At 44.6% G+C, this 25,326-nt stretch overlaps 1 protein-coding gene across 1 annotated transcript; it reads right to left on the bottom strand.

Moving 5' to 3' along the window:
• Positions 1–6,126: 6,126 nt before the first annotated feature.
• On the bottom strand, positions 6,127–6,306 carry LOC129470433 (single-pass membrane and coiled-coil domain-containing protein 4-like). The gene has a single exon (XM_055258264.1). The coding sequence runs from the start codon at positions 6,304–6,306 to the stop codon at positions 6,127–6,129; it is 180 nt and encodes a 59-aa protein (XP_055114239.1).
• Positions 6,307–25,326: the final 19,020 nt, after the last annotated feature.

Below are 25,326 nucleotides of genomic sequence, written 5' to 3'. Positions count from 1 at the left end.
TAAAAATTTTTTTTTTTTTTTTGTAGAAACGGGGTCTTTCTGTGTTGCCCAGGCTGGTCTTGAACTCCTGGCCTCAAGCAATCCTCCCAAAGTGCTGGAATTACAGGTGTGAGACATTGCACTCAGCCTTTTTCTTTTGTTTTGTTTTCTTTCTTCTTTCTTCTTTTTTTTTTTTTTTAAGAAAGTCAGTTGGATATAGTGGCATGCTCCTGTAGTCCCAGCTAGTCTGGAGCCTGTAGTGGGAGGATCCCTTAAGCCCAGGAATTTGAGGCTGCAGTGAGCTGTGATCATGACACTGCACTCCATGCTGGGTGACAGAGTGAGACCCCATCTCTCAAAAAATTAAAAAAAAAAATATATGGCTATCCTAGAGGATGTGAATTGGTATCTCATTGTGGTTTTGACTTACATTTCCCTAATGACTAATGATGTTGACCATTTTTCATGTGCTTATTGGTATATCTTCTTTGAAGAAATACCTATTTAAGTTCTCGGCTCATTTTTTGAAGTCATACTGTCTTGTCGTGTATTAATATGGTTTGTCGTAGAAATAAAAATTACTGGCAAATTTAACACTCCATTGAATTCAAGTGAATACATTAACAAAGAAAACATTTTGGTTATGAACAGAGTAAGTATATAATATGTAGTTAGTTCTTTCAGTTCTTGCATTCTCTTTTGGAAGATCTCATTTTCAACGTGTGTGTTGAGGGTTGGGTGGGGTTGGTTTCCCAGTCTTACTCAGACATATATACAAACCTCAGATTAAAGTGAGAAAGAGTTAGGAATACTCAAATAGTTGTTTTATGTCTTCTCTGCCTTCATCTGAACTTAAAATTTTGTGGAGGGAGAGACTATTGACCCTCTTTCTCCATTTATTGTTTCTATACATGGATAATGACGAAAGACATGTTTATACAATAAGATTAATTACATTTCAGTAACTTTGATCCAATTCAGAATGATGCTGCCCTCAAGTAAAAAACTTTTTTTTTCTTTTTCTTTTTTTTTTTTTTTTTTGGAGTCTCACTCTGTCACCCAGGCTGGAGTGCAATGGTACAATCTCGGCTCACTGCAACATCCATCTCCCGGGTTCAAGCAATTCTCCTGCCTCAGCCTTCTGAGTAGCTGGGATTACAGGCACACACCACCATGCCTGGCTAATTTTTCTATTTTTAGTAGAGATGGGATTTCACCATATTGGCCAGGCTGGTCTTGAACTCCTGACCTTGTGATCCGCCTGCCTCGGCTTCCCAAGTTAAAAACTTTTTTTTCCACTTGCTATTTTGGGGATATTTAAGTGAATCTGAAATTACTATTGGATTTTTTTTTCTCTTGAAACAGAGTTTTGCTTTTGTTGCCCAGGCCCGCCACCACGCCCAGCTAATTTTTGTATTTTTAGTGGAGACAGGGTTTCACCATGTTGGCCATGCTGGTTTCACCATGTTGGCCAGGCCATTTTTGAACTCCTGACCTCAGATGATCCATCTGCCTCCCAAAATGCTGGGATTACAGGCGTGAGCCACCACGCCCGGCCCTACTATTGGATTTTTAAAGAAAGATATTTAAGAACATTCTTTGCTAGAACTGAGGACAATTTAAACTTATTCCATTCAAAAAAACTTAGTGCAGAATGCAGACTTTCTCTTTCAAGTATATGTAAAAGTTAACTTCTTTTTTTTTCCACCTCTGGAAGACAATGTACAATGTAGTGCTCTTCAGATACACTAATGAGACCCTTTTTATACTTTAACAGGGACATAGACATTTCCTTTTGTAACAAAAATAAATTACGAGTTTCATTTTAAAAAGCCTATTCCCAAGAAATGTTTTGAGTGTTAATCTAAGTAAGATTTCATTATTATCGTAAGTAAACCTTTGAGTTCAAATATTTTTTTTTGAAAATTGAAGGTATATGTAGGGGCTTAACCTAAATGCCAGGGAATTAACCCCCCACAGGAAGCAATCATATAATTCTAAGTCAATATATAATTGAATCGATGTAGGATTTTTAAGTATTCTCTCAACTATATTAAATGAATTGTTTTTCCAGTTTTCTAGTGGTCTAAAAACTTAAATAGGCTGCAAATCTGCTGTGATTCAAACCGTGCAATTCCTCCCAGGCATCTCTGACTTGGGGGACTAAGTTCCTGTAATTATATGTCCTGAAATTAACTGGGTTGCCAGATAGGTTTTCTCAACCTTTAATAGCTTGTTGGAAGTCTTACAGAATGCTCTTTATTAGAAATATTTGGAACTACTTCCCCCTTTTTGGATACTCAAATTAGTGTTTTTCTAGTTCTCTGGCATAATTTGTATAGCTGCTTCCTTTGTAGAAAGTAAGCTTATGTTCTGCTTTTCCCCTTCTGGTTGGCTGGAGTGCTAGGTCACTCTTATCTGTGCTCTAGGAAACTTTTACGTTTCTACTTAGCTTAGGATGACACCCTGAAAGATTTAGGGTCTGCTTCTGTTTGGGTTAGGGGGTAGACACCTGAATTCATTGGTCTTTTTTTGGCTCACTGCGGCCTTGACCTCCAGCATTCAAGGGATCCTCCCACTTCAGCCTCTAGAGTAGCTGCAACTATAGGTGCGTGACACTATGCTCACTAATTTTGTGTATTTATTGTAGAGACAAGGTCTTACTGTGTTCCCAGGCTAGTCTCGGACTCCTGGACTCAAGGAATCTTCCTTCTTCAGCCTCCCAAAGTGCTAGGGTAATAGGCATGAGCCACCATGCCCGGCCAAATAGATTGGTTTTTATCAAAGATGCTGTAATATTAATATGCATCTTCCTGCTTTCCCTTCAAAAGTGAGAATTAATGTTGTTTTCTTTTCTTTTCTTTTCTTTTTTGAGATAGAGTCTCTCTCTGTCACCCAGGCTGGAGTGCAGTAGTGCGATCTTGGCCTACCGCAACCTCTGCCTCCCAGGTTCAAGCAATTCTCCTGCCTCAGCCTCCCGAGTAGCTGGGATTATGGGTATGCACCACCACACCCAGCTAATTTTGTATATTTAGTAGAGATGGCGTTTCTCCATGTTGGTCAAGCTGGTCTTGAACTTCTGACCTCAGGTGATCCGCCTGCCTCGGCCTCCCAAAGTTCTGGGATTACAGGTGTGAGCCACCGTGCCCAGCCCAAAAAAGACTTTATTTTTTAGAGCAGTTTTAGGTTCACGGCAAAATTGAGAGGGAAGTACAAAGAGTTATCATATACAGATTTGCTGCCCCTTCACAGACGCAGCCTCCCCCAATATCAGCATCCTGCACTAGAATGGTACATATGTTATCATCAATGAACCTACATTGACATATCATTATCAATCAAAGTCCATAGTTTACATTAGGATCCACTCTTGGTGTTGTACTTTCTGTGGGTCTGGAAAAGTATATAGTGACATGTATCTACCATTTTGGTATCATACAGAATAGTTTCACTACCCTAAAAATCCTCTATGCTCCGCCTCTTCATTCCTCCCTCCTCCCAACCCCTGGCAACCACTGATTTTTTTTTTTCTATCTCCATAGTTTTGCCTTTTACAGAATGTCGTAGAATTGGAATCATACCATATGTAGACTTTTCAGATTGGCTTCTTTTACTTAGTAATATGCATTTAGGGTTCCTCCATGTATTTTCATGGCTTGATAGCTCATTTCTTTTTAGCACTGAATAATATTTCATTGGATGTACCACAGTTTATCTACTCACCTACTGAAGGACATCTTTCAGTTTTGGCAATTATGACTAAAACTGCTATAAACACCAGTGTGCAAGTTTTTGTGTGGACATAGTTTACAACTCATTTGGGTAAATACCCAAGAGCACAATTGCTGGATCATATGGTAAGGGTATATTTAGTTTTGTAAGAAACTGCCAAATTATCTTCCAAAGTGGCTATACTATTTTGCATTCCTACCGGCAATGAATGAGAGTTTCTGTTGTTCCACATCCTTGCTAGTATTTGGAATTGTCAGTATTTTGGATTTTAGCCATTCTTCTTTTTTTTTTTTTTTTTTTTGAGATGGAGTCTCTCTCTGTCGCCCAGGCTGGAGTGCAGTGGCATGATCTCAGCTCACTGCAACCTCCGCCTCCTGGGTTCAAGTGATTCTCCTGCCTCAGCCTCCCAAGTAGCTGGGATTACAGGCGCATGTCACCACGCCCAACTAATTTTTTTTTTGTATTTTTAGTAGAGACGGAGTTTCACCATGTTGGCCAGGGTATTTTCGAACTCCTGACCTCAGATGATCTGCTCACCTCGGCCTCCCAAAGTGCTGGGATTATAGGCGTGAGCTACCATGCTTGGCCTAGCCATTCTAATGGATGTGTAGTGGTATCTCATTGTTAGTGCTTTTTTTTTTTTTAACAGGGTCTTGCTCTGTCACCCAGGCTGCAGTGCAGTGGTGTGATCACAGCTCACTGGAGCCTTGACCTCCTGGGATCAAGCGATTCTCCCACCTCAACCTTTGAAGTAAGGACTCGTCACTATCATGCTTTGTTGATTTTTAGGTTTTTTTTGTTTGTTTGTTTTTTGTTTTTTTTTTTGTAGAGAGGGGGTTTCCCTGTGTTGCCCAGTTTGGTCTCAAACTCCTGGGCTCAAGTGATCCTCCCACCTTGGCCTCCCAAGGTACTGGGATTACAGGCATGAATGAGCCATCTTGCTTGGCCTAGTTCTTTTTTTTTGAGAGGGAGTGTCGCTCTGTCACCCAGGCTGGAGTGCAGTGGCACGATCTCAGCTCACTGCAACCTACTTCTCCCAGGTTCAAGCAATTCTCCTGCTTCAGCCTCCCGAGTAGCTGGGATTACAGGCATGTACCACCACACCCATCTAATTTTTGTATTTTTAGTAGAGATAGGGTTTTCACCATGTTGGCCAGGCTGGTCTCAAACTCCTGACCTCAAATGATCCACCCGCCTTGGCCTCCCAAAGTGCTGGGATTACAGGCGTAAGCCACCGCGCCCGGCCTTTTTTTTTTTTTAAACCACTTTCTTTTACATATCCCTGGCTCCTAATTGCTTCTCTACTTTTTCTTACTGCTCCAGCTTCTAGATAAGTGGTTCTCAAAGTATGGTCCTTCAACCAACAGCATCATCACTACCCAGGAACTTATTAGAAATGGAAGTTCTTGCACCCTGCCAAAACCAGAAACTCTGGGGATGGGTCCCAGCAATCTTTATTTTAACAGCCCTTCAAGTGATTCTGATGCAAACTTAAGTTTGAAAACATTGTTCTATTAAAAGTAATGGCAAAAACCGCAATTACTTTTGCACCAACCTAAGAGCTCTGCACTGTTCAATATGGTAGCCTCTAACTATTGAATTTTTTAATGCTATTATCTCCTTTATTCAAAAATAAATATTTCACTTTGATTCAATATATTTCAAATCACATTAAGCACAGAGAAGAAATACATTCCCTTTGGAGATTGTGAACACGTGTTGGAAAGAGGCATGATCCAAACAATGGGGATGAGGTGAGTGCGGATTCCAGCTGCTTCCTGACCCAGAAGTTCCGCCCCTCTTCAGGTGGAGCTACTTATCGATTTTTAGGCGAGAAAAAGACACACACACACACACACACTGCTTTGAAGTCTGAAAGGCACATGAGTGGACCATAAGGTATATGGCACGTTCACCGATAAAACATCCCCTATTCCCTCCCAAGAAAAGCGGAGACACTTTAATCAAGTCAAAGGCCGGAGAAGGGCCTGGTGCGGTGGCTCATGCCCGTATCCCAGCACTTTGGGAGGCCGAGGTGTGTGGATCCTGAGATCAGGAGTTCGAGACCAGCCTGACCCATATGGTGAAACCCTGTCTCTACTAAAAATACGAAAATTAGCTGGGCGTGGTAGCGCATGCCTGTAATCCCAGCTACTCGGGAGGTTGAGGCAGGAGAATCGCTTGAACCCAGGAGGCGGAGGTTGCAGTGAGCTGAGATCTCACCATTGCGCTCCAGTCTAGGTGACTGAGCGAGACTCTGTCTCAAAAAAGAAAAAAAAAAAGCAGAGAAGACAGGGTGCTGCTGCTTATAGCTCAGCAGCATGAACATCTCTGAATATGAAAGCCATTTTTCATTTGCTCCCACCTCCTGTGCCTCCTCTCCCTGCAGACCAGGTCTGTGGATGGCCGTGGTGCTCACTTGGTGATGGTGGGGCGTGTGGCTGCGTACATAAACACCACAATCAGGAGCACGACCACGGCCAGCGTGGGCAGCACCACCGTGGTGATCTGCTGCCGGGCCTCCTGCATGGCTTGCTTCTGCTCCTTCTTGTCCTTCCATGTCTCCTTCCTGGGCTTCCCTTTGAGCTGCCACATCTTTCCTAGAAGATGCTGGGAGGATGTGTCCAGAGGGATTCCAAGAAGGGCCATTATCCTCTTGTCAAGGCTGGAACCTCCTTTTCTTCAACTTGATTCAATAATTTCAGCAAACTGATTTCCAGTACAGGTGACTTGACTTATTTGTTGTAACAGATCATGTCTTCAACATGCAACACTCCCAGATGATGCAGCTGGGCAAATGGACAACATCTTTACTGATCTTCAGCAGTCCGTAACTATTGAATTCTTATAATATGTTTAGAATGAACCGAGATGGGCTATAAGTGTAAGATACATCCTGGATTTCAAAGGCTTAATATGAAAACAGGGAAAGTAAAATATCTCACTGGTAATTTACATAATGATAGCATTAAAATTATATTTTTCATATACTGGGTTAAATAAAATATTAATTTTACCTTTCTAAAAGTTTTTACATGAGATTACTAGAAAATTTTAAATTACATATATGGCTCTCATTATATTTCTTTTTCTTTTTTCTTTCTTTCCTTTTATTTTTTTAGAGATGGGTCTCACTATGTTGCCTAGGCTACATCTAACTCCTGGGCTGAAGCAAATCCTCCCACCTCAGCCTCACAAGTAACTGGGACTGCAGGCATGTTCCACTGTGCCTGGCTTCAGCTCTTGTATTTCACGCCATTCTCCTGCCTCAGCCTCCCGAGTAGCTGGGACTACAGGCGCCCACCACCACGCCCGTCTAATTTTGTTTTTGTATTTTTAGTAAAGACGGGGTTTCACTGTGTTAGCCAGGATGGTCTCTATCTCCTGATCCGCCCGCCTCGGCCTCCCAAAGTGCCGCGATTACAGGCATGAGCCACCGCCCCTCCCCTCCCCCCTCCCCACCCCCTCCCCACCCCCCTCCCCTCCCCCCTCCCCTCCCCTCTCCCCTCCCCTCCCGTCCCCCCTCCCCTCTCCCCTCCCCTCCCCTCTCCCCTCGTCTCCCTTCTCCCCTCCCCCCTCCCCTCCTTTCCTTTCCCCTTTTTTTTTTTTGAGACGGAGTCTTGCTCTGTTGCCCAGGCTGGAGTGCAGTGGCCCAATCTCGGCTCACTGCAAGCTCCACCTCCCAGGTTCATGCCATTCTCCTGCCTCAGCCTCCCGAGTAGCTGGGACTACAGGCGCCCGCCACCACGCCTGCCTAATTTTTTTGTATTTTTAGTAGATAGGGGGTTTCACCATGTTAGCCAGGATGGTCTCGATCTCCTGACCTCGTGATCTGCCCGCCTCGGCCTCCCAAAGTGCTGGGATTACAGGCGTGAGCCACCGTGCCCGGCTTTCTTTTCTTAAGAGACAGAGTCTCGCTCTGTTACCCAGGCTGGAGTGTAATAGTGGATGTAATAGCTCACTACATCCTTGAACTCCTAAGCTCAAGCAATCCTCTTCCAGCCTCATTCTCCCCAGTAGCTAGGACTACAGGTGCACACCACCATGCCCAGCTGATTTTTAAATTTTTTTTGTAGAGATGATCTCTTGCCATGTTACCCAGGCTGGTCTTAAACTCCAGAGCTCAGGAGATCCTCTCACTTTGGCCTTCCAAAATGCTGGGATTACAGGTGTGAACCACTGTACCCAACAGCTCTCATATTTCTATTGGACAGCATTGTTCTAGACCATGGGTCTGCAAACTACAGCCTGTGGGCCAAATCTGGCCTACCACCTGTTTTTGTACAGCCTATGAGCTAAGAATGGTTTTAATTTTTTAAGTGGTTGAAAATAAATTTTTAAAAAGAATGATGTCCTCTGACATGTAAAAATTATATGAAATTCAAGTTTCATTGTTTATTAGTAAAGTTTTATTGGAACACGGGCACACTTATTTGTTTATCATCTATGACTGCTTTTGCTTTACAGTGGCAGAATTGAGTAGCTGTGATAAGGATGTGCGGCTTGAAAGTCTAAAATATTTACTATCTGGCCCTTTATGGCAAATGTGTGCTGATCGCCATTCTAGACCATCAGCTTTCATATATTCCCTGGAAGGGGACCCTGCTTTTAACTTATTCCTATTTTTTTGTTCTCAATCTTTGCTTAACTTTTAGGCCCAGCTCCTTGATATGCCACTGCCCAAATCTCAGTGGTATTCTGGGGTTACAAGAGCTGACCTATGCATTCTCTAGACTACAAAGAAGTCAGCCAAAAATGTTCTTGCCTTCCTAGAGCTGCATAGGAACCGGTGGATCTAGCAAGAGAGAACAGAGAGATGTTCAATAGCTTCTTTCTCCAAAGGTAGGGACTTCCTTCTCAGAGGACAAGCAAATCCAGGACTGATACTACATCAGACTGAGAGGGGAGCCTATGATTTGGCTGGCCAGTTTCTTTCACAGCTCAGCAATACCTCTTTTTTTTTTTTTTTTTTTTTTCATACAGAGTCTCACACTGTTGCCCAGGCTGGAGTGCAGTTGCATGATCTTGGCTCACTGCAATCTCTGGCTCCCAGGTTCAAGCGATTCTCAGCCTCCCGAGTAACTGGGATTACAGGCATGCACTGCCATACCCGGCTAATTTTTGTGTTTTTAGTAGAGATGGGGTTTCACTATGTTGGCCGGGCTGGTCTCGAACTCCTGGCCTCAAGTGATCTGCCTGACTCAGCCTCCCAAAGTGCTGGGATTACACAGATGTGAGCCACTATGCCCGGCCAGCAACACCTCTTCCTCTCTCCCTCTCTCCTTCTCTCTCTCGCTCTTGCTCTCGCTTATGCTCACTCTCAGTCAGTGTAGTTGGCTTCTGCATGGTCTGCTCCTGCCAGATATTTCGTGGAACTCACTATGACATTTTTTTCCACTCCAATGAAGCAGACATCTGGATCCTTTAGTGAGCCTCTTGATCCCAGTGTGCAACCAAAGCCTTGTTGGCTTAGTGAATCTTTATGTTCTCATGTTATAGGATTCCCAAGAAAGAGGAGTAAGGCTATGGTTTCAGAATGTTAATTGATAACAGTTCTTGGCAACAGTGCTCTTCCTGGTGTTTCCTCCATAACCTGTTTCTTCCACCCACAATAACATTTATTCTTAATAGATTAGTACCAGTCTGGAGTTCTCTGTCATTCCCTCTTACACACACACACACACACACACACACGTCCTTCATTCCTTTTTCCCTTGCTCTACTGATTATATTTAAGACTGTTTAACTCACTCACTCCCTCCCTTCCTTCCTTCCTTCCTCTCTCCCTCTTTTCCCCTCCTTCCCTCCTTCCCTCCCTCCCTCCCTCCCTCCCTCCCTTCCTTCCTTCCTCCCTTTCCTTCTTTCTTTCAGACAGGGTCTCACTCTGTCACCCAGGCTAGAGTGCACTGGCATGATCTTGGCTCACTGCAACCCTTGCCTCCTGGGCTCAAGTGATCCTCCCACCACTTCAACTTCCTGAGTAGTTGGGACCACAAGTATGCACCACCACATCTGGCTAATTTTTTATATTTTGTGTAGAGACAGGATTTCACCATGTTGCCCAGGCTGGTCTTGAACTCCTGGACGCAAGTGACCCACCCATCTCGGCCTCCCAAAGTGCCAGGATTACAGGTGTGAGCCACCACACCTGGCCAAGACTGTTTAATTTTCTAATATTAGTTTCTAAGTAAATTCCCAGACCATTATAATGATGTTATCCTGGTTATTGATGGAATATTAATGGTTAAAATGTAAACTGTCAAAGTTAGGGAGGGATCTTATATCTCTCTTCATTTAAGAACTCTTTCCTTTAGACAATTGCCTTTAGATTTTACAGTAGAGTTGAATTTAGGCATAGGGGTGGGGAAAGGCAGGAACCCTATAACATAGGAAAATCCTAAAAACACTTGAGTTTCTCTATCTAGCTTATCCTACATTTTGGGCACCATGAGGGAAATCTATTGAGGGCTTCTAGCTGATTCTAGAATTTATGTTTCCTGCAAGGATTGCCTCCTGAGAAAGAGATATCAATAAGATCACAATTATTTTGCTTTTAATCCTTAGTCTGTAGTAAGGCCTCATAATCTTCTCATAATGTTGGAAAGTAAGCCGGGCGATCAGGGGGCCTAGTATTTTATTCCTACTCTTATCCAGATGATCTCCATATTTCTGGCCTTCACCTTCTCCGGGTCTCACTTTTCTTTTCTTCTTTTCTTTTCTTTTTTTTCTTTTCCTTTCCTTTCTTTTCCCTCCCTCCCTCCCTCCCTCCCTCTCTCTCTCTCTCTCTCTCTCTTTCTTTCTTTCTTTCTTTCTGAGAGGGGTCTTGTTCTGTCACCCAGGCTGGAGTACAGTGGTATGATTATAGCTCACTGCAGCCTTGAACTGAGCTCAAGGGATCCTCCTGCTTCAGCCTCCCAATGTATTGGGATTACAGGCATGAGCCACTGCACTGGGCTTGGTCTCACTCTTCTCATCTGTAAATTAAAGGGTCTGATTAGTCAACTTTTAAAGTTCCTTCCAACTTCAAATTGTTCTGATTCTGCATCCCCATCGATAGCTTAGAGATAATAATCTCTATTATTCTCATTCGAAGATTGAGTAATGCTAATGAAATGCCAAAAATAAAAACTTGTTGAATTCCTCAGAAGAGAGATAGATTATCGAACTCTCACTTATTCAGAATGAGCAAGAAATGAGATATTTCAATTAATTCCATGTGTTGGTTAATGGAAGTTGTTATATACTATATATGGTTAACAAATATTTAGATAATTAAATATTATCTAAATATTTAGATATTTATTCTAAAATACACAATAGAATTACAATAACTATAACAAATTTTTTATTCAGTCTGTTACAGGGCCCTCACAACAGAATTCTGAACTCATAATCATTGTATGGCACTGCAGCTACAGATAAGATTGAGCTAAGTTAACAATATATAATTGTAGGCTGGGTGCAGTGGTTCACACCTGTAATCTCAGCACTTTGGGAGGCCAAGATGGGCAGATCACTTGAGGTTGGGAGTTCAAGACCAGCCTGGCCAACATGGTGAAACCTCAGTTCTACTAAAAATACAAAAATTAGCTGAGTGTGGTGGCACATGTCTGTAATCCCAGCTACTGGGGAGGCTGAGGCACAAGAATCGCTTGAACCTAGGGGATGAAGGTTGCAGTGAACTGAGATCATGCTACTTCACTCCAGCCTGGGCAAGAGCATGAAACTCTGTATCAAAAAAAAACCTCCCAGGTTTAAGCCATTCTCCTGCCTGAGCCTCCCAGGTAGATGGGACTACAGGCACCTGCCACCATGCCTGGCTAATTTTCTTTGTATTTTTAATAGAGACGGGGTTTCGCCATGTTGGCCAGGCTGGTTTCGAACTCCTGACCTCAGGTGATCCACCTGCCTTGGCCTCCCAAAGTGCTGGGATTATAGGCATCAGCCACCGTGCCCAGCCAGAAAAATTCAAGTTATTGGAAACATAGAATTACAGAATTTTAGATCTGGAAGGGCCCTTGAGAATCATTTGGCCCAACTCTCAAATATACAGATAAGAATCCTGAGGCTCAGAGAAGTCCAAATCACAGAGCTAGTGGTGCCACAGATGGTTCTAGAATTCATGTTTCCCGCAAGGGTTGCCTCCTGGAGAAAGGAATGTTAATAAAATCATGATTACTTTGTGTTTAATTCTCAGTCTGTAGTAAGGCCTCATAATCTTCTCATAATCTACTCATGTAATCACCATTATAATCATTTATAATTGAGATAATTTCCTAGTACTCAAAACAATATTGCCATCTTTTGAAAATAATCAGTAAAATAAGGGGCAGAGAGGGATATAGTAAAACTATTTTTTTAAAGAGATAAAATGTAAGTTTTTGATACCAACATTTTAAAGCTTATGTAGGCAGGGTGAGGTAGCTCATGCCTGTAATCACAACACTTTGGGAGGCTGAAGTAAGAGGATCACTTGAGCCCAGGAGTTCAAGACCAGCCTGGGCAACATAGTGAGACCCTATCTCTACAAAAATTTAGCTGGGCATGGTGGCATGTGTCTGTAGTCCCCGATACTCTGGAGGCTGAGGTGGGAGGATCATTTGAGCTTGCCTGGAGGTTGAGGCTGCAGTGCACCTCTATCACAACATTGCACTCCATCCTGGGTGACACAGTGAGACCCTGTCTCTTTTTTTTTTTTTTTTTTTTTTTTTTTGAGATGGAGTCTCGCTCTGTTGCCCAGGCTGGAGTGCAGTGGCGCCATCTCGGCTCACTGCAAGCTCTGCCTGCCAGGTTCATACCATTCTCCTGCCTCAGCCTCCCGAGTAGCTGGGACTACAGGCGCCTGCCACCACGCCCGGCTAATTTTTTTTTTATATTTTTAGTAGAGACGGGGTTTCACCATGTTAGCCAGGATGGTCTCGATCTCCTGACCTTGTGATCCGCCCACCTCGGCCTCCCAAAGTGCTGGGATTACAGGTGTGAGCCACCGTGCCTGGCCGACCCTGTCTCTTAAAAAAAAAAAAAAAAAAAAAGCAGCAAATATCTTATTCGTAATAATTTTCTTTTTTTATGTAGGTGTTTTGGCATCATATATGTCAGACTCCCTAACTAAGTTAGGCATTTGCCCATAAATTTAGGAACAATTGTCCTGAGTTTGCTCCAATTTCTTTGGTAGGAAGGAGAATGTAATATATTTTAATGCTTTTTCTCACTCTCCTTTGCTCTTTCTCTTTTTTTATATACATAATTCTTTTTGGAGGTGGGAGGTTTTGAGACAGGATCTCAATCTGTCACCCAGGCTGGAGTACAGTGGCGCATTCTCAGCTCACTACAACCTCAAACCTCTGGGGCCCAAGCCATCCTCCCACCTAAACCTCTCAAGTAACTGTGACCACAGGTGTGTACCACCATACTCGACTAATTTTTGTATATTTTGGAGAGACAGGGTCTCGCCATGTTGCCCAGGCTGGTCTCAAACTGCTGGGCTCAAGCACTCCTCTTGCCTTGGCTTCTCAAAGTGCTGGGGTTACAGGTGTGAGCCATCATGCCCAGCATCTCTCTTTATATATATAACTAGGGTTTTATACCTAGCACATTCGAAGACTTGAGGACAATAAAAGTGGCTCTTCAACATACAAATGCTGGGGATCTTTGAAATAAGACATAAGTTTGTGACTATACCCATACAAGTTTTGGAAATCAGACACATTTTAGAAATTGTGTTTTGTGCCAATCACCTTGTTTTGATCTGCCACAATCGTATTTTTTTTTTGTCATTAACAACATGGCTAGCATCAACCATCAGTTGAATAATTTTATCTAAATTAGTGGATCTCACACTTCAGCCTACATCAGAATTACCTAGAGCAGGGGTCCCCAACACCTGGGCCATGACCCAGTCTGGTGCAGGTCTGTGGCCTGTTAGGAACTGGGCTGCCCGGCAGGAGGTGAGTGGCAGGCAAGCCAGTATTACTGGTCTGAGCTCTGCCTCCTGTCAGATCAGTGGTGGCATTGGAATCTCATAGGAGTGCGAACCCTATTGTCAACTGTGCATGCGAGGGATCTAGGTTGGCACTCCTTGTGAGATCTAATGCCTGATGATCTGGAGTGAACAGTATCATCCCGAAACCATCCCCTGCTGTCTGTGGAAAAATTGTCTTCCAGGAAACTGGTCCCTGGTGCCAAAAAGGTTGGGGACCACTGACCTAGAGCGTTTGTTAGAAAACAGATGGGCCCAAATCCCAGAGTCTCAGATTCAATAGATCTGGGGTGGGGCCCCAGAATTTGTGTTTCTGAGGTAATGTTGATGTTCCTGGCTAGGGGACTTTGAGAAGTTCTGTTTTAGCCGGGTGCCGTGGCTCATGCCTATAATCCCAGCACTTTGAGAGGCTTCTTGAAGTGGACTGCTTGAGTCCAGGAATTCGAGACCAGCCTGGACAACATGGCCAAACCCTGTCTCTACAAAAGACACAACAATTAGCTGGGTGTGGTGGCCCGCGCCTGCAGTCCCAGCTACTGGGAGGCTGAGGCAGGAGTATCGCTTGAGCCCGGGATGTTGAGGCTGCAGTAAGCTGAGACGGTGCTACTGCACTTCAGCCTGGGTGACAAAGTGAGACCCTATCTCAAAACAAATAAATAAATAAAAATAATGATCTCTTGAACTGAAAATCAAAGTAAGTTATTTGGTATTATGTAGAGTAGGCCAAGACACCAGTATCAAAATATTTCACTTTTACATAGTGAGACCCCTTCTCTATCAAAATAAAAAGGTGAACTTTTTTTTTTATAGGGACGAGGTCTCACCACTCTGTCACACAGGCTGCAGTGCAGTGTCACGATCATAGCTCATTGTAGCCTCGAATTCCTGGGCTCAAGCGATCCTCTCACCTCAGCCTCCTGTAGTTTCTACTTTTTAATGAGTTGTGTTAATATTTTATTGACATACCTATTTATTTTTGTCAGTTGAGTGAATTCCACCAATTATGGAGCTGTTTTGGTGTTGCACAGATAAAACCTCCAAATAAACAGGTAGCTGGATGGGACTGGCCCATCCAGTCCCATCCAGCTACAGTTAGATGCAGTTTCGTCTGGTTATTTGTGTGGTTGTTGCACTGTTCTAATTTAAGAGAAAGGAGGACTCCATCTGATTAGCCTGGTGGAAAGCTATATTCTGTATTGGTTAGAGCTCCTAAATGATCTCCAAAGGGAGTTAAGGGGATTGTGGTGATGTGGTTTGCAGGTCAGGCCACTAGCTATTAAGATCAAACCACGCCTGGAGAGTTTGACTGTTTCTGTTTACTCAGTACTCCCAGGCTTACACTCCCCCTGCCGTCTTGGTTATTATTTTTGTTGTTTGAGCTTTCAATTTGGCTTTAGGAAAATGTCAAACATTTGGTGGGGGAGTTGCATGGGTCATGACTTTGACCAGTGCACTATTAGAAAACATTTTCAGGAATTTCTCACGCTGGGAGTGGTACTAAAAACTAAATTTATATATATATAATTTGGGAAAAACTAAAATTATATATATATATATAATTATGAGTGTATAAAAACTATATATACAGTTTTTTTTTGTTTTGTTTTTAGACGGAGTCTCGCTCTGTGGCCCAGGCTGGAGTGCAGTGGCGCAGTCTCGGCTCACTGCAAGCTCCGCCTCCCAGGTTCACGCCATTCTCCTGTCTCAACCTCTCTGAGTAGCTGGGACTACAGGCGCCCGCCACCACGCCCGGCTAATTTTTTTGAATTTTTTGTAGAGACGGGGTTTCACTGTGGTCTCGATCTCCTGACCTCGTGATCCGCCCGCCTCGGCCCCCCGAAGTGCTGGGATTACAAGCGTGAGCCACCGTGCCCGGCCTTATATATACAGTTTTTTAACCTTAATTTCCACTTCTTTCTTAAGTATGGGTTTTATATTTTACAAAGAAAGCACTGCTGGTCGTAGAAAGGTTAAGTAATACACAATGGGTTAAAGAAAAAAAAATCTCCTAGAGATTGCGCCATACTGTTAAAGAAAAGCCTTCAGTCACACACACACACAGAGAAACACTAAGGCATAATTTTAACTACCACATGGTAGTGGTAAATATTTCCATGAGATGGTGCTCAAAGATTAGTTTTAGTTTCTATCCTGACTATTGTGAAATCACAATTCAAAATTTATGTAGGTGAGTTCATGCTCTTTAATGTTCATACACATCTTTGTGTGTGTTTTATTGTATTTAGGGTGATTATAAAATTTCACCCCTTTGGGGTTTTTGGTCATTACATTGTTTCTTTGGAAAATGTTATAAAAGAGATGAGGAGGACATTGTAATGTGTACCCAATTTTCACCAGACAATATGTTATGGAAATCTTTCCAAGTCAGAATATACATGTATATGATATTTATAATCCTTTTAAAGTCTTTCCTTATTTGAATATTCTGTAATTTATAATTAATCTTCAAATTTAATTGTTTTATTTGATTGTAAAATTAATATATGCTTGCTGTAAAACATTTTAAGACAGTACACAAATGTACAAAGTAAAATTTAAGTTTCTTCCCCCATCTTCCCCAGCCCCTTCCAGAAGTATCCACTGTTAATAGTTTGGAATTATTCCTCCAGACCTCTTTTACCTTTGATACAAACAAAAGTAATATATAGTTGGATATTTATTTATTTATTTATTTTTAATTTTAATTTTTATTTTTGAGACAGAGTCTCGCTCTGTCACCAGGCTGGAGTGCAGTGGCACGATCTCGGCTCATGGCAACCTCTGCCTCCTGGGTTCAAGCAATTCTCGTGCCTCAGCCTCCTGAGTAGCTGGGATTACAGGCATGCACCACCACACGCTGCTAATTTTTGTATTTTTAGTAGAGACAGGTTTTCACCATGTTGGCCAGTATGGTCTCAATCTCCTGACCTCATGATCCGCCCCCCTCAGCCTCCCAAACTGCTGGGATTACAAGCATGAGCCACCATGCCTGGCGGATTTTTAAATTTTATTTTTTTTAAAACAAAAACAGAGTCATAGTACAATGTACTGTGATTCTGCAACCTTTTTAACCAACAATAAATATATCATGGTACAAATATCGAGGTATATGGTTTTTAAAATTAATTATTTACCTTTTCTTCTTTTTTTTTTTGTTTTGTTTTGTTTTGAGATTCTGTCACCCAGGATGGAGTACAGTGGCGCACTCACGGCTCACTGCAGCTTCCTTTAGCCTCAAGCTCTTGGGTTCAAGTGATTGTCCCGCCTCCGTCTCCCAAGTCACTGGGACTATGGGCATGCACCATCACACTTGGCTAATTTTTAAATTTTTCATAGAAATGAGGTCTCACTATGTTGCTCAGGCTGGTCTTGAATTCCTGGGCTCAAGTTAGCCTCCTGCCTCCGCCTCCCAAAGTACTGGGATTACAGGCATGAGCCACCATGCTGGGCCAGGTGTTTTTTTTAAAATGACTACATCATATCATAGAATATGGAGCAATCCTCTATTGACGGACACAGGGTTTTTTCCTTAGCTTTCACTTATTATTTTTGTTTACTTGTGTTATTAACTGTGAATGATAAAGTTATAATAGAGTTATAATAGTTATAATAGTGGGATTTCGGGGTTGAAGGGTAAACTCATTTAAAATGTTGATACATGAGGCTGGGTGTGGAGGCTCACGTCTGTAATCCCAGCACTTTGGGAGGCCAAGGAGGGCGGATCACCTGAGGTCAAGATTTTGAGACCAACCTGGCCAACATGGTGAAACCGCGTCACTACTAAAAATTCAAAAATTAGCTGGACATGGTGGCAAGCACCTGTAGTCCCAGCTACTCAGGAGGCTGAGGTCGGTGAATTGCTGGAACCCAGGAGGCAGAGGTTGCAGTGAGCCAAGATTGCGCCACTGCACTCCAGCCTGGGCGACAAAGCCAGACTCAGTCTCAAAAAACAAACAAAAAAATGTTGATTCATGAGACAAAATTGCCCTCTAGGAAAGTTATACAATTTTATACCTTCACTAGAAGTGCAGAGAGCATTGTTTCTTTATCAATCTGTTAAGCAATAGAAACATAGGCCAGGTGTGGTGGCTGACTCCTGTGATCCCAGCACTTTGGGAGGCTGAGGCAGGCAGATCATCTGGGGTCAGGAGTTCAAGACCAGCCTGGCCAACGTGGCGAAACCCCGATTTACTAAATATACAGAAATTAGCTGGGTGTGGTGGCACATGCCTGTAATCCCAGGTACTCAGGAGGCTGAGGCAGGAGAATTGTTTGAACCCAGGAGGCAGAGGCTGCAGTGAGCTGAGATGGCGCCATTGCACTCCAGACTGGGTGATGGAGTGAGACTCTGCCTCAAAAAAAAAAGCAATAGAAACAATCTCATTGTCAGTTTTATTTGTATCGTATTCTGGATTACTAATGAGGTTAAACATATTTTCATGTCTATCGACCACTCAGAATTCTTTTCTAAATTATCCATTCTTATTTTCTTTTCATTTTCTTTTTTTTTTTCTTTTTTGAGACAGTCTTCCTCTGTCGCCCAGGCTGGAGTACAGTGGCAATGGCGCGATCTCAGCTCACTGCAGCCTCCACCTCCCAGACTCAAGCCATCCTCCCACTTCAACCTCCTGAGTAGCTAGGAGCACAGGCACATGCTACCACACCTGGCTAGTTTTTGTATTTTTTTGTAGAGACAGGGTCTCACCACGTTGCCCAGGCTTGTCTCAAACTCCTGGGCTCAAGCAATCCGCTCAACTCAGCCTCCCAAAGTGCAGGGATTACCATGCCTGGCCTCCCTGCTGATTTTAACGGTCTTCGTTAGCATATACTAAATCCCCATATAAAAAAAGAAAAAATAAAAAGAAACAAACAAAAAAACCCCATATATATTTAAATCTGCCTCTGGACTCCATTCTTTCCTTTCCTATTTCTGTACCAACCGCATATTGCTTTAATGTGCATAGGTTAAAAAAAATTCTAATATCTGGTAGGGGTACTCCTTTAAAAATTGTTTGTTTGAGACAGGCTCTCACTCTGTCACCCAAGCTGGAGTGCAGTGGCGTGATTTCAGCTCACTGCAACCTCCATCTCCCAGGTTCAAGCTATTCTTCTGCCTCAGCCTCCCGAGTAACTGGGATTACAGATGCATGTCACCACAACCGGCTAACTTTTGTATTTTTTGGTAGAGACAGTGTTTCATCACGTTAGCCAGGCTGGTCTCGAACTCCTGACCTCAAGTGATCTGCCCACTTTGGCCTCCCAAAGTGCTAGGATTACAGGCGTAAGCCACTGTGCCAAGCCAAATAGTTTTATTTTATTTTATTGTTACTTTTTTTTTTTTTTTTTTTGAGACCAAGTCTCTGTCGCCCAGGCAGGAGTGTAGTGGTGCCATCTCAGCTCACTGCAACCTCCGCCTCCTGGGTTCAAGCTATTCTCCTGCCTCAGCCTTCAAAGTAGCTGGGACTACAGGCGTGCGCCACCAGACCCAACTAATTTCTATATTTTTAGTAGAGACAGGGTTTCGCCATGTTGGCCAGGCTGGTCTCAAATTCTTGGCCTCAGGTAATCTGCCCACCTCAGCCTCCCAAAGTGATGGGATTACAGGTGTGAGCCACCACACCTGGCCTATTTCTAAATTTCTATGAATTTTTAAATTGGGGTGAAATTGTAGCATAAAGTTAACCATTTTAAAGTGAACAATTCAGTGATATTTAGTACATTCACAATGCATGTAACCATCACCTCCATCTAGTTCCAAAGCATTTTCATCACCCCAAAAGGAAGCTCTATATTCATTAGGCAGTTTTTCCCATTTCACCCGCTCCACACATTTTTAACACATAAAAAATAAACTTGTTATAAAATCCCAAGCTTCAGGTTTACCAGGTATTAAGGAAGCTTAAAAATCAAGTCCCAGTTCAGAATCATACAGAAGGTTTTCCAGATTTAGATCATCCTCCAGCAGGGTGTCTGCATTCTCCAAGCATGATTCTACATCCCCAGTAGCCCAAGACTCAACTTGGATTCTGAAAATTTGCTGCTAAATTGCTTTGTGATTTTTCTCAAGTGTCTATGACTTCTGTTGTCTCTTAAACTTGTTTTTATTGTTGTTGTTGTTAATGTTTTTTGTTTGTTTTTGAGACAGGGTCTCTCTCTGTCACCCAGGCTGGAGTGCAATGGTGCAATCGAGGCTCACTGCAGCCTCCACCTCTCGGGCTCAATCAATCCTCCTGCCTTAACCTCCCAAGCAGCTGGGACTACAGGTGCATGCCACCATGCCTGGCTAATTTTTTATTTTTATTTTTAGTAGAGATGAGGTCTCACTATGTTGCCCAGGCTGGTCTCAAACTCCTGGACTCAAACAATCCTTCTGCCTCAGCCTCCCAAAGTGCTGGGATTACAGGTGTGAGACACTGTGTCCAGCCTTGAACAATCTTGCAAACCCGCTACTTTTTTTTCTTTTCCCCTGCCCACCCATCCATAGCATCTGGCATTGGCTTTGCACCATCACATGCCCATCAAATTATTGTTGATTGATTGCTTTCAAAATTTCCATATTAGACCCTCAGCAGCGTGTCAGGAGACTGTCTGGAGCATGATTTAAGTGGGAGTTGAATTAAGAAATTCAACACACTGCCATTTATTTAAGTGCCTATTAATTTTCATACCTTACAAATGGTTTTATTTAATTCTTATAACAATCTCATGCGGCGGAAGCTTACTGATGATATTCACAGAGGTTAAGTGACTTGCCTAAAGTCCCTGGGCTTAATTGACAGAGCCAAGCTTTGAACCCAGTTTTGTCTGACTACACAGCACTTTCTAACATGCTATATTGCCTCCACATATTTTCTCCATCAAAGCCAACTCATCATGTTATCCAGGTTTGTTTTTACTTCATTGTCATAGTCATGTTTGCCTGGAGGGAGCATCCAGTCCCTCCTGCTGAGGTATATGATGGAGATACTCAGGAAGCACCACAGAATCATTGCTTTTCTCACAGGTGACCTTACTTCCTGCCCTGGCCAAGCTATCAGGAATCAAGTTAATTCCTCGCTTTACTATATTCTAGATAGTAAACCACAACCACTTTAGTATGTTCTAGATAGTAAACCGCGCTGGGCCAGCGCGGTGGCTCATGCCTGTAATCCCAGCACTTTGAGAGGCCAAGTAGGAGGCATTCCTTGAGTCCAGGAGTTCAAGACCAGCTTGGGCAACATAGGGAGACCCTATCTCTACAAAAAATAACAAAAAATTAGCTGGGCATTAGGCATGCATCTGTGGTCCCAGCTGAGGTGGGAGGATCACTTGAGCCCGGTTACTTGAGCCAGGGAAGTCGAGGCTGCAGTGAGCTGTGATTGCCTCACTGCAGTCTGGCCTGGGCAACAGAGGGAGACCCTGTCTCAAAAAAAAAAAAAAAAAAAAAGTGTGCTGGATGGAGTCCCATACTGTCTGGCCCACGTGTTATAACTGTCGCCTTAGCTAGAGCTGGAGCAAGAATATGGAATTGAAGCCAGGCTCAGCCTCCACTGTAAGGATGGGAGACATTATTTTCCTAAGAGAATCCCAGTGAGTGCCTGTGAGTTCCATCTCTTCCCAATCTGCCCATACTTGGCCTCCTCCTATTTCCTGTCTTCTAAAAATGTATGAAATTCAGGGATGTTAGAGAGTGCTATTTGGAGAAATTAAGTTTAAATGAATCAGAAACACATGGATTGGCTTTCCCTCAGAAGAGACTCACATTTTAAAACGGAAAGGAAAATAAATGGGACGAAGACCAGATGGGATTTTAAGTATGGAAGAAGGGTTGGATTGTTTGAGCAAATCCTAATCAGTTGGGCACACCCAGCTCTAGCTCCCCTTCACAGCTGCAGAAAGACAGGTCACCTCCGGGATGGTACGGTCCTGGATGTGTGTTCTCAGGGGACAGAGGCCCTGGATGTGGAATTAGAAGGCATGAGTTCATGATGAAGCAATGTCACGTAGAAGCTCTTATGGCCTTGCTACTGGGCATTTGGCCCTTGTAAATTTTCTTATCTGGCCGGGCGTGGTGGCTCATGCGTGTAATTCAGCACTTTGTGGGGCTGAGGCGGTCATTTTGCTCGAGCTCAGGAGTTTGAGACCAGCCTAGGCAACATGGCGATCCTCCTTCTTTACAAAAAATACAAAAATTAACAGGGTGTGGTGGTGTGCACCTGCAGTCCCAGCTACTCACTCAGAAGGCTGAGGTGGGAGGATGGCTTGAGCCTGGGGGGCGGAGGCTGCAGTGAGCTGAGATTGCACCACTGTACTCCAGCCTGGGCAACATAACAAGACCCTGTCTCAAAAAAAATTTTTTTTTCTTATCTGCTTTAAAAAAGGGGGAGGAGTTTATAATAACATCTTTACTACCTGCTTGTACGGCTTTTGTGACATCATGGTTCCAGTTTGCCAAAAACTATTAAACCATTATTGTAATTTAACTGCATAATAAAGACTTTGAGGAGGGTAATAAGTGATGAGAATGACCACATTAGGGCAAGTAGGTTGACAATTTATAAAATGGCTTTAAGACTTTTCCTTCAAGGGAATGTTAGTGTAAGCGCTAACATCAATAACTGGTTTTTGTTAGGTGATCCTTATCAGCCCAGCCTTCTAGGTCACAGTCATTCAGTCAATAATGCCACTTTTAGATGACTTGCGTGCAGGAACCCAGCCCTTGGTGCTACATATGAGTATGTTTGGGAGTGGGGTAGTGGTGGGGATATGGAGCACTGTGACAATGAGCAAGAAAAATAAATGCTAGAAGGATGCTTAGAAATAATTATGTCCAGTTTCCTCCTTCTCCAGATTAGAAAACTGTTAGCTAGGCACGGTGGCTCATGCCTGTAACCCCAGTGCTTTGGGAAGCTGAGAGGGGAGGATGGCTTGAGGTTAGGAGTTTGAGACCAGCCTGGGCAAAATGGAGAAAGCCCTGTCTTTACCAAACAATTTTTTTTAAATTTTTTTTGGACAGGGTCTCACTCCATTGCCCAGGTTGAAATGCTGTGGCATGACCACCGCTCACTGCAGCCTGGACTTCCTGAGCTCAGGTGTTCTCCCACCTCAGCCTCCTGAGTAGCTGAGACTACAGACGTGTGCCATGGCCAGCTAATTTTTTCTGTATTTTTTGTAGAGATGGGGTTTCACCATGTTGCCCAGGCTGGCCTCAAACTGCTAACCTCAAGTGATCCTCCTGTCACGGCCTCCCAAAGTGCTAGTGAAATGGGAAAAGTTCCCTTGTCCCCCTTGCAGGGCATGCAATAGGGGTGTGGCTCGCTTCTTCAGTGCCCCGCTGCTCAAACTTCTAGGGGAGGCATACAGACAGGCAGGCTGTGGGGCTCCGGCCCTACCGCAGTGTCTAGGGGTGAATGCTTACAGCTCCTGGAGCCCCACTGGGCGCGTGTTCCACGGTGCTCTTTCAGGTTTGCCGTCGATAGGTGGCTTGTCTTACCAGCTCAGTTAGACCTTCTTCCTTGGAGCAGGGACCGAGAACAGAGGGCTTTCTGTATCCCGGGGTTCTTCCCTTGGTGTACCAGAATCGGATCACATCTGGGCTTGGAGTATGAGTGCAAGGTTTTATTGAGTGGAAGTCGCTCTCAGAAGATGGGACAGCCAGAAGGTAAATGGTTGTCGCCTAGGAATCAGGCCGCTCTGTGGCCCACGCTCTCCTCTGACTGCTCCAGCAAAACTCTGTATTGTTCTGCCTGGTCAGTGGCCTGCCAGCATACTGGTGCCTATCAGTGCGTTCCTCTCAACGCCTAGCCGCTTGTGTGTGCCTCCGCTGACGTGACCCTCTTTAACATCCAACGGCTTGGCTTTACCTTGCTGGGGTCTCGGGGTTTTATAGGCACAGGATGGGGGCGTGGCAGGACAGGGTGGTCTTGGGAAACACAACATTTGGGCAGGAAAACAAACATGCCTGTCCTCACCTAGGTCCGTGGGGGTGGAGCCCCAACCAGGGACCACGCCCTCCCGTACCCAGCACTTCCCTTACCCCTTTCCGTATCATTTAAAGGCACCACACACTTCCCTTCCCAGCACTTACTTATCAATTTCAACAGAAGAGAATGATTTCCTGGGTTCTCAGTTTTTCTCCCTGACTCAGGGTGCCAGCCCAGTGTCTAAAGGCTCTTTGGGGTGGTGGTGGGCAGTGTTTTTCTTCCCCTCTCTCCTCTGATTGGGACAGAAATGTCTTACTCGCCTGAGTGAGCAGGGCACACACGCAGGCGGGCTCTCTCTCCAGCCCGCTTTGAAGCCCACTAATTAGGGCTTGGGCTGTCGCAGCTGGCTTCCCCTGCGCCTCCCCTGCCCCTGCCCCTGACGCTGCCCCTGCCTCCCAGTCTGAGAGCTCCTCCCCTGCTGCCTTGTCTTCCACGGCCCAGCCCGACTCTGGCTCTGCCAAGCCATCCGGCAAGGCCCCGGGATCTGAGGCCTGGAAGGGCCAAGGCGAAAGCAACCGAGAAGGGACAAGATGAGGCGTGGGACATGGAGCGATCCCACAGACCACGGGGTTTCTAGAGGACTGCCTCTTTCTGGAACCTCTCATTCATAAGGAAGCCTGGAAGAGAGCCGGCCTGGGCTAGGGACTGAGCCGTGGGCCCTTTGTTTGAAAGCCAAAGCTTTCCGAAGGCTCCAGCCTCCCAGCCTGGCCCTTATAATTAGCCCCAATCAAAGTGTTTATGTCGGGGCCTACTGCGGAACTCAGGGCCCCATGATTTCATTCCAAACCTGGGGGGAGGAGAGGGGAGTGAGAGGGAGTTTTGTTGGGACAAAGAAAACAGAGGGATGGGTAAGAAAGTTGGTGAGGGAAGAGGAGGCTGTCCTGGAGCAGGGAGGACAATCAGCCTCCGTTTGGCCATCAGCACAGGGGTCAGGAATCCAGCTAGAGGAGCTGGTGCCCCAGCATCCTGACCTGGGCCCGGCCTGCCTGCCTCCTGGGCAGGCTCTGTGGGTGGGTGGGCTTGTGCCAATCGGAAATGGCTCAGATATAATTAACCCAACTAATCACCAGCCTCAGCCCTGTGGGAGGGGAGGGTACAGCCCATAGCCACGGCCCCCCAAGGAAGCTCCCATCTCCCCATGCTCCCTCCTCTGACTGGGGCCTGGGGTGTTGCAGGCTCTGCAGCTGCTTTGGATGGTAGAGTTAGAGGGCGGGCAGGGAAGGGATGTGGGAAGAGACATGTTGCTTATTCTTATCTCTGTCCTCAAGGGGGATGTGACGGGAGGGAGTGTGCCTGAGTGTGTGAGCTGGCAAGGGTGAGTGGGGGGTGACTGAAGGGATTGTAGGGGAGGGCTTGGGGAGAGACTCCCAGCCATGGCTCCCAGGTGGCACTGGCTGTGTCCCACACTCAGTTAGCACTGCCCTCCTGTCTAGCCCTCCCGGGGAACTCTCCGGGGTGGGATACAGCTTGTAGGGAATTCTGTGTACTGGGTTTAGTGTCCTGGGCAGGGCAGGTGGAATGTGGGGTCTGAGTTCATATCTCCCTTGCGCACAGTCCTGCGAGGCCTCCAAGGGGTATCCCAACACCCTTCCTCCCTCAGCATGTGAAGCTTTCCAGGATCTGGACCTGGCTCCTCTCTCCAGTTTCACTTCCCTGCACTTCTGGGCTCCAGCC

The sequence above is a fragment of the Symphalangus syndactylus genome, chromosome 20 (genome assembly GCF_028878055.3).
Source record: "Symphalangus syndactylus isolate Jambi chromosome 20, NHGRI_mSymSyn1-v2.1_pri, whole genome shotgun sequence".
Lineage (NCBI taxonomy): Eukaryota > Metazoa > Chordata > Mammalia > Primates > Hylobatidae > Symphalangus > Symphalangus syndactylus.
This window is presented reverse-complemented; position numbering and strand designations above follow the sequence as displayed.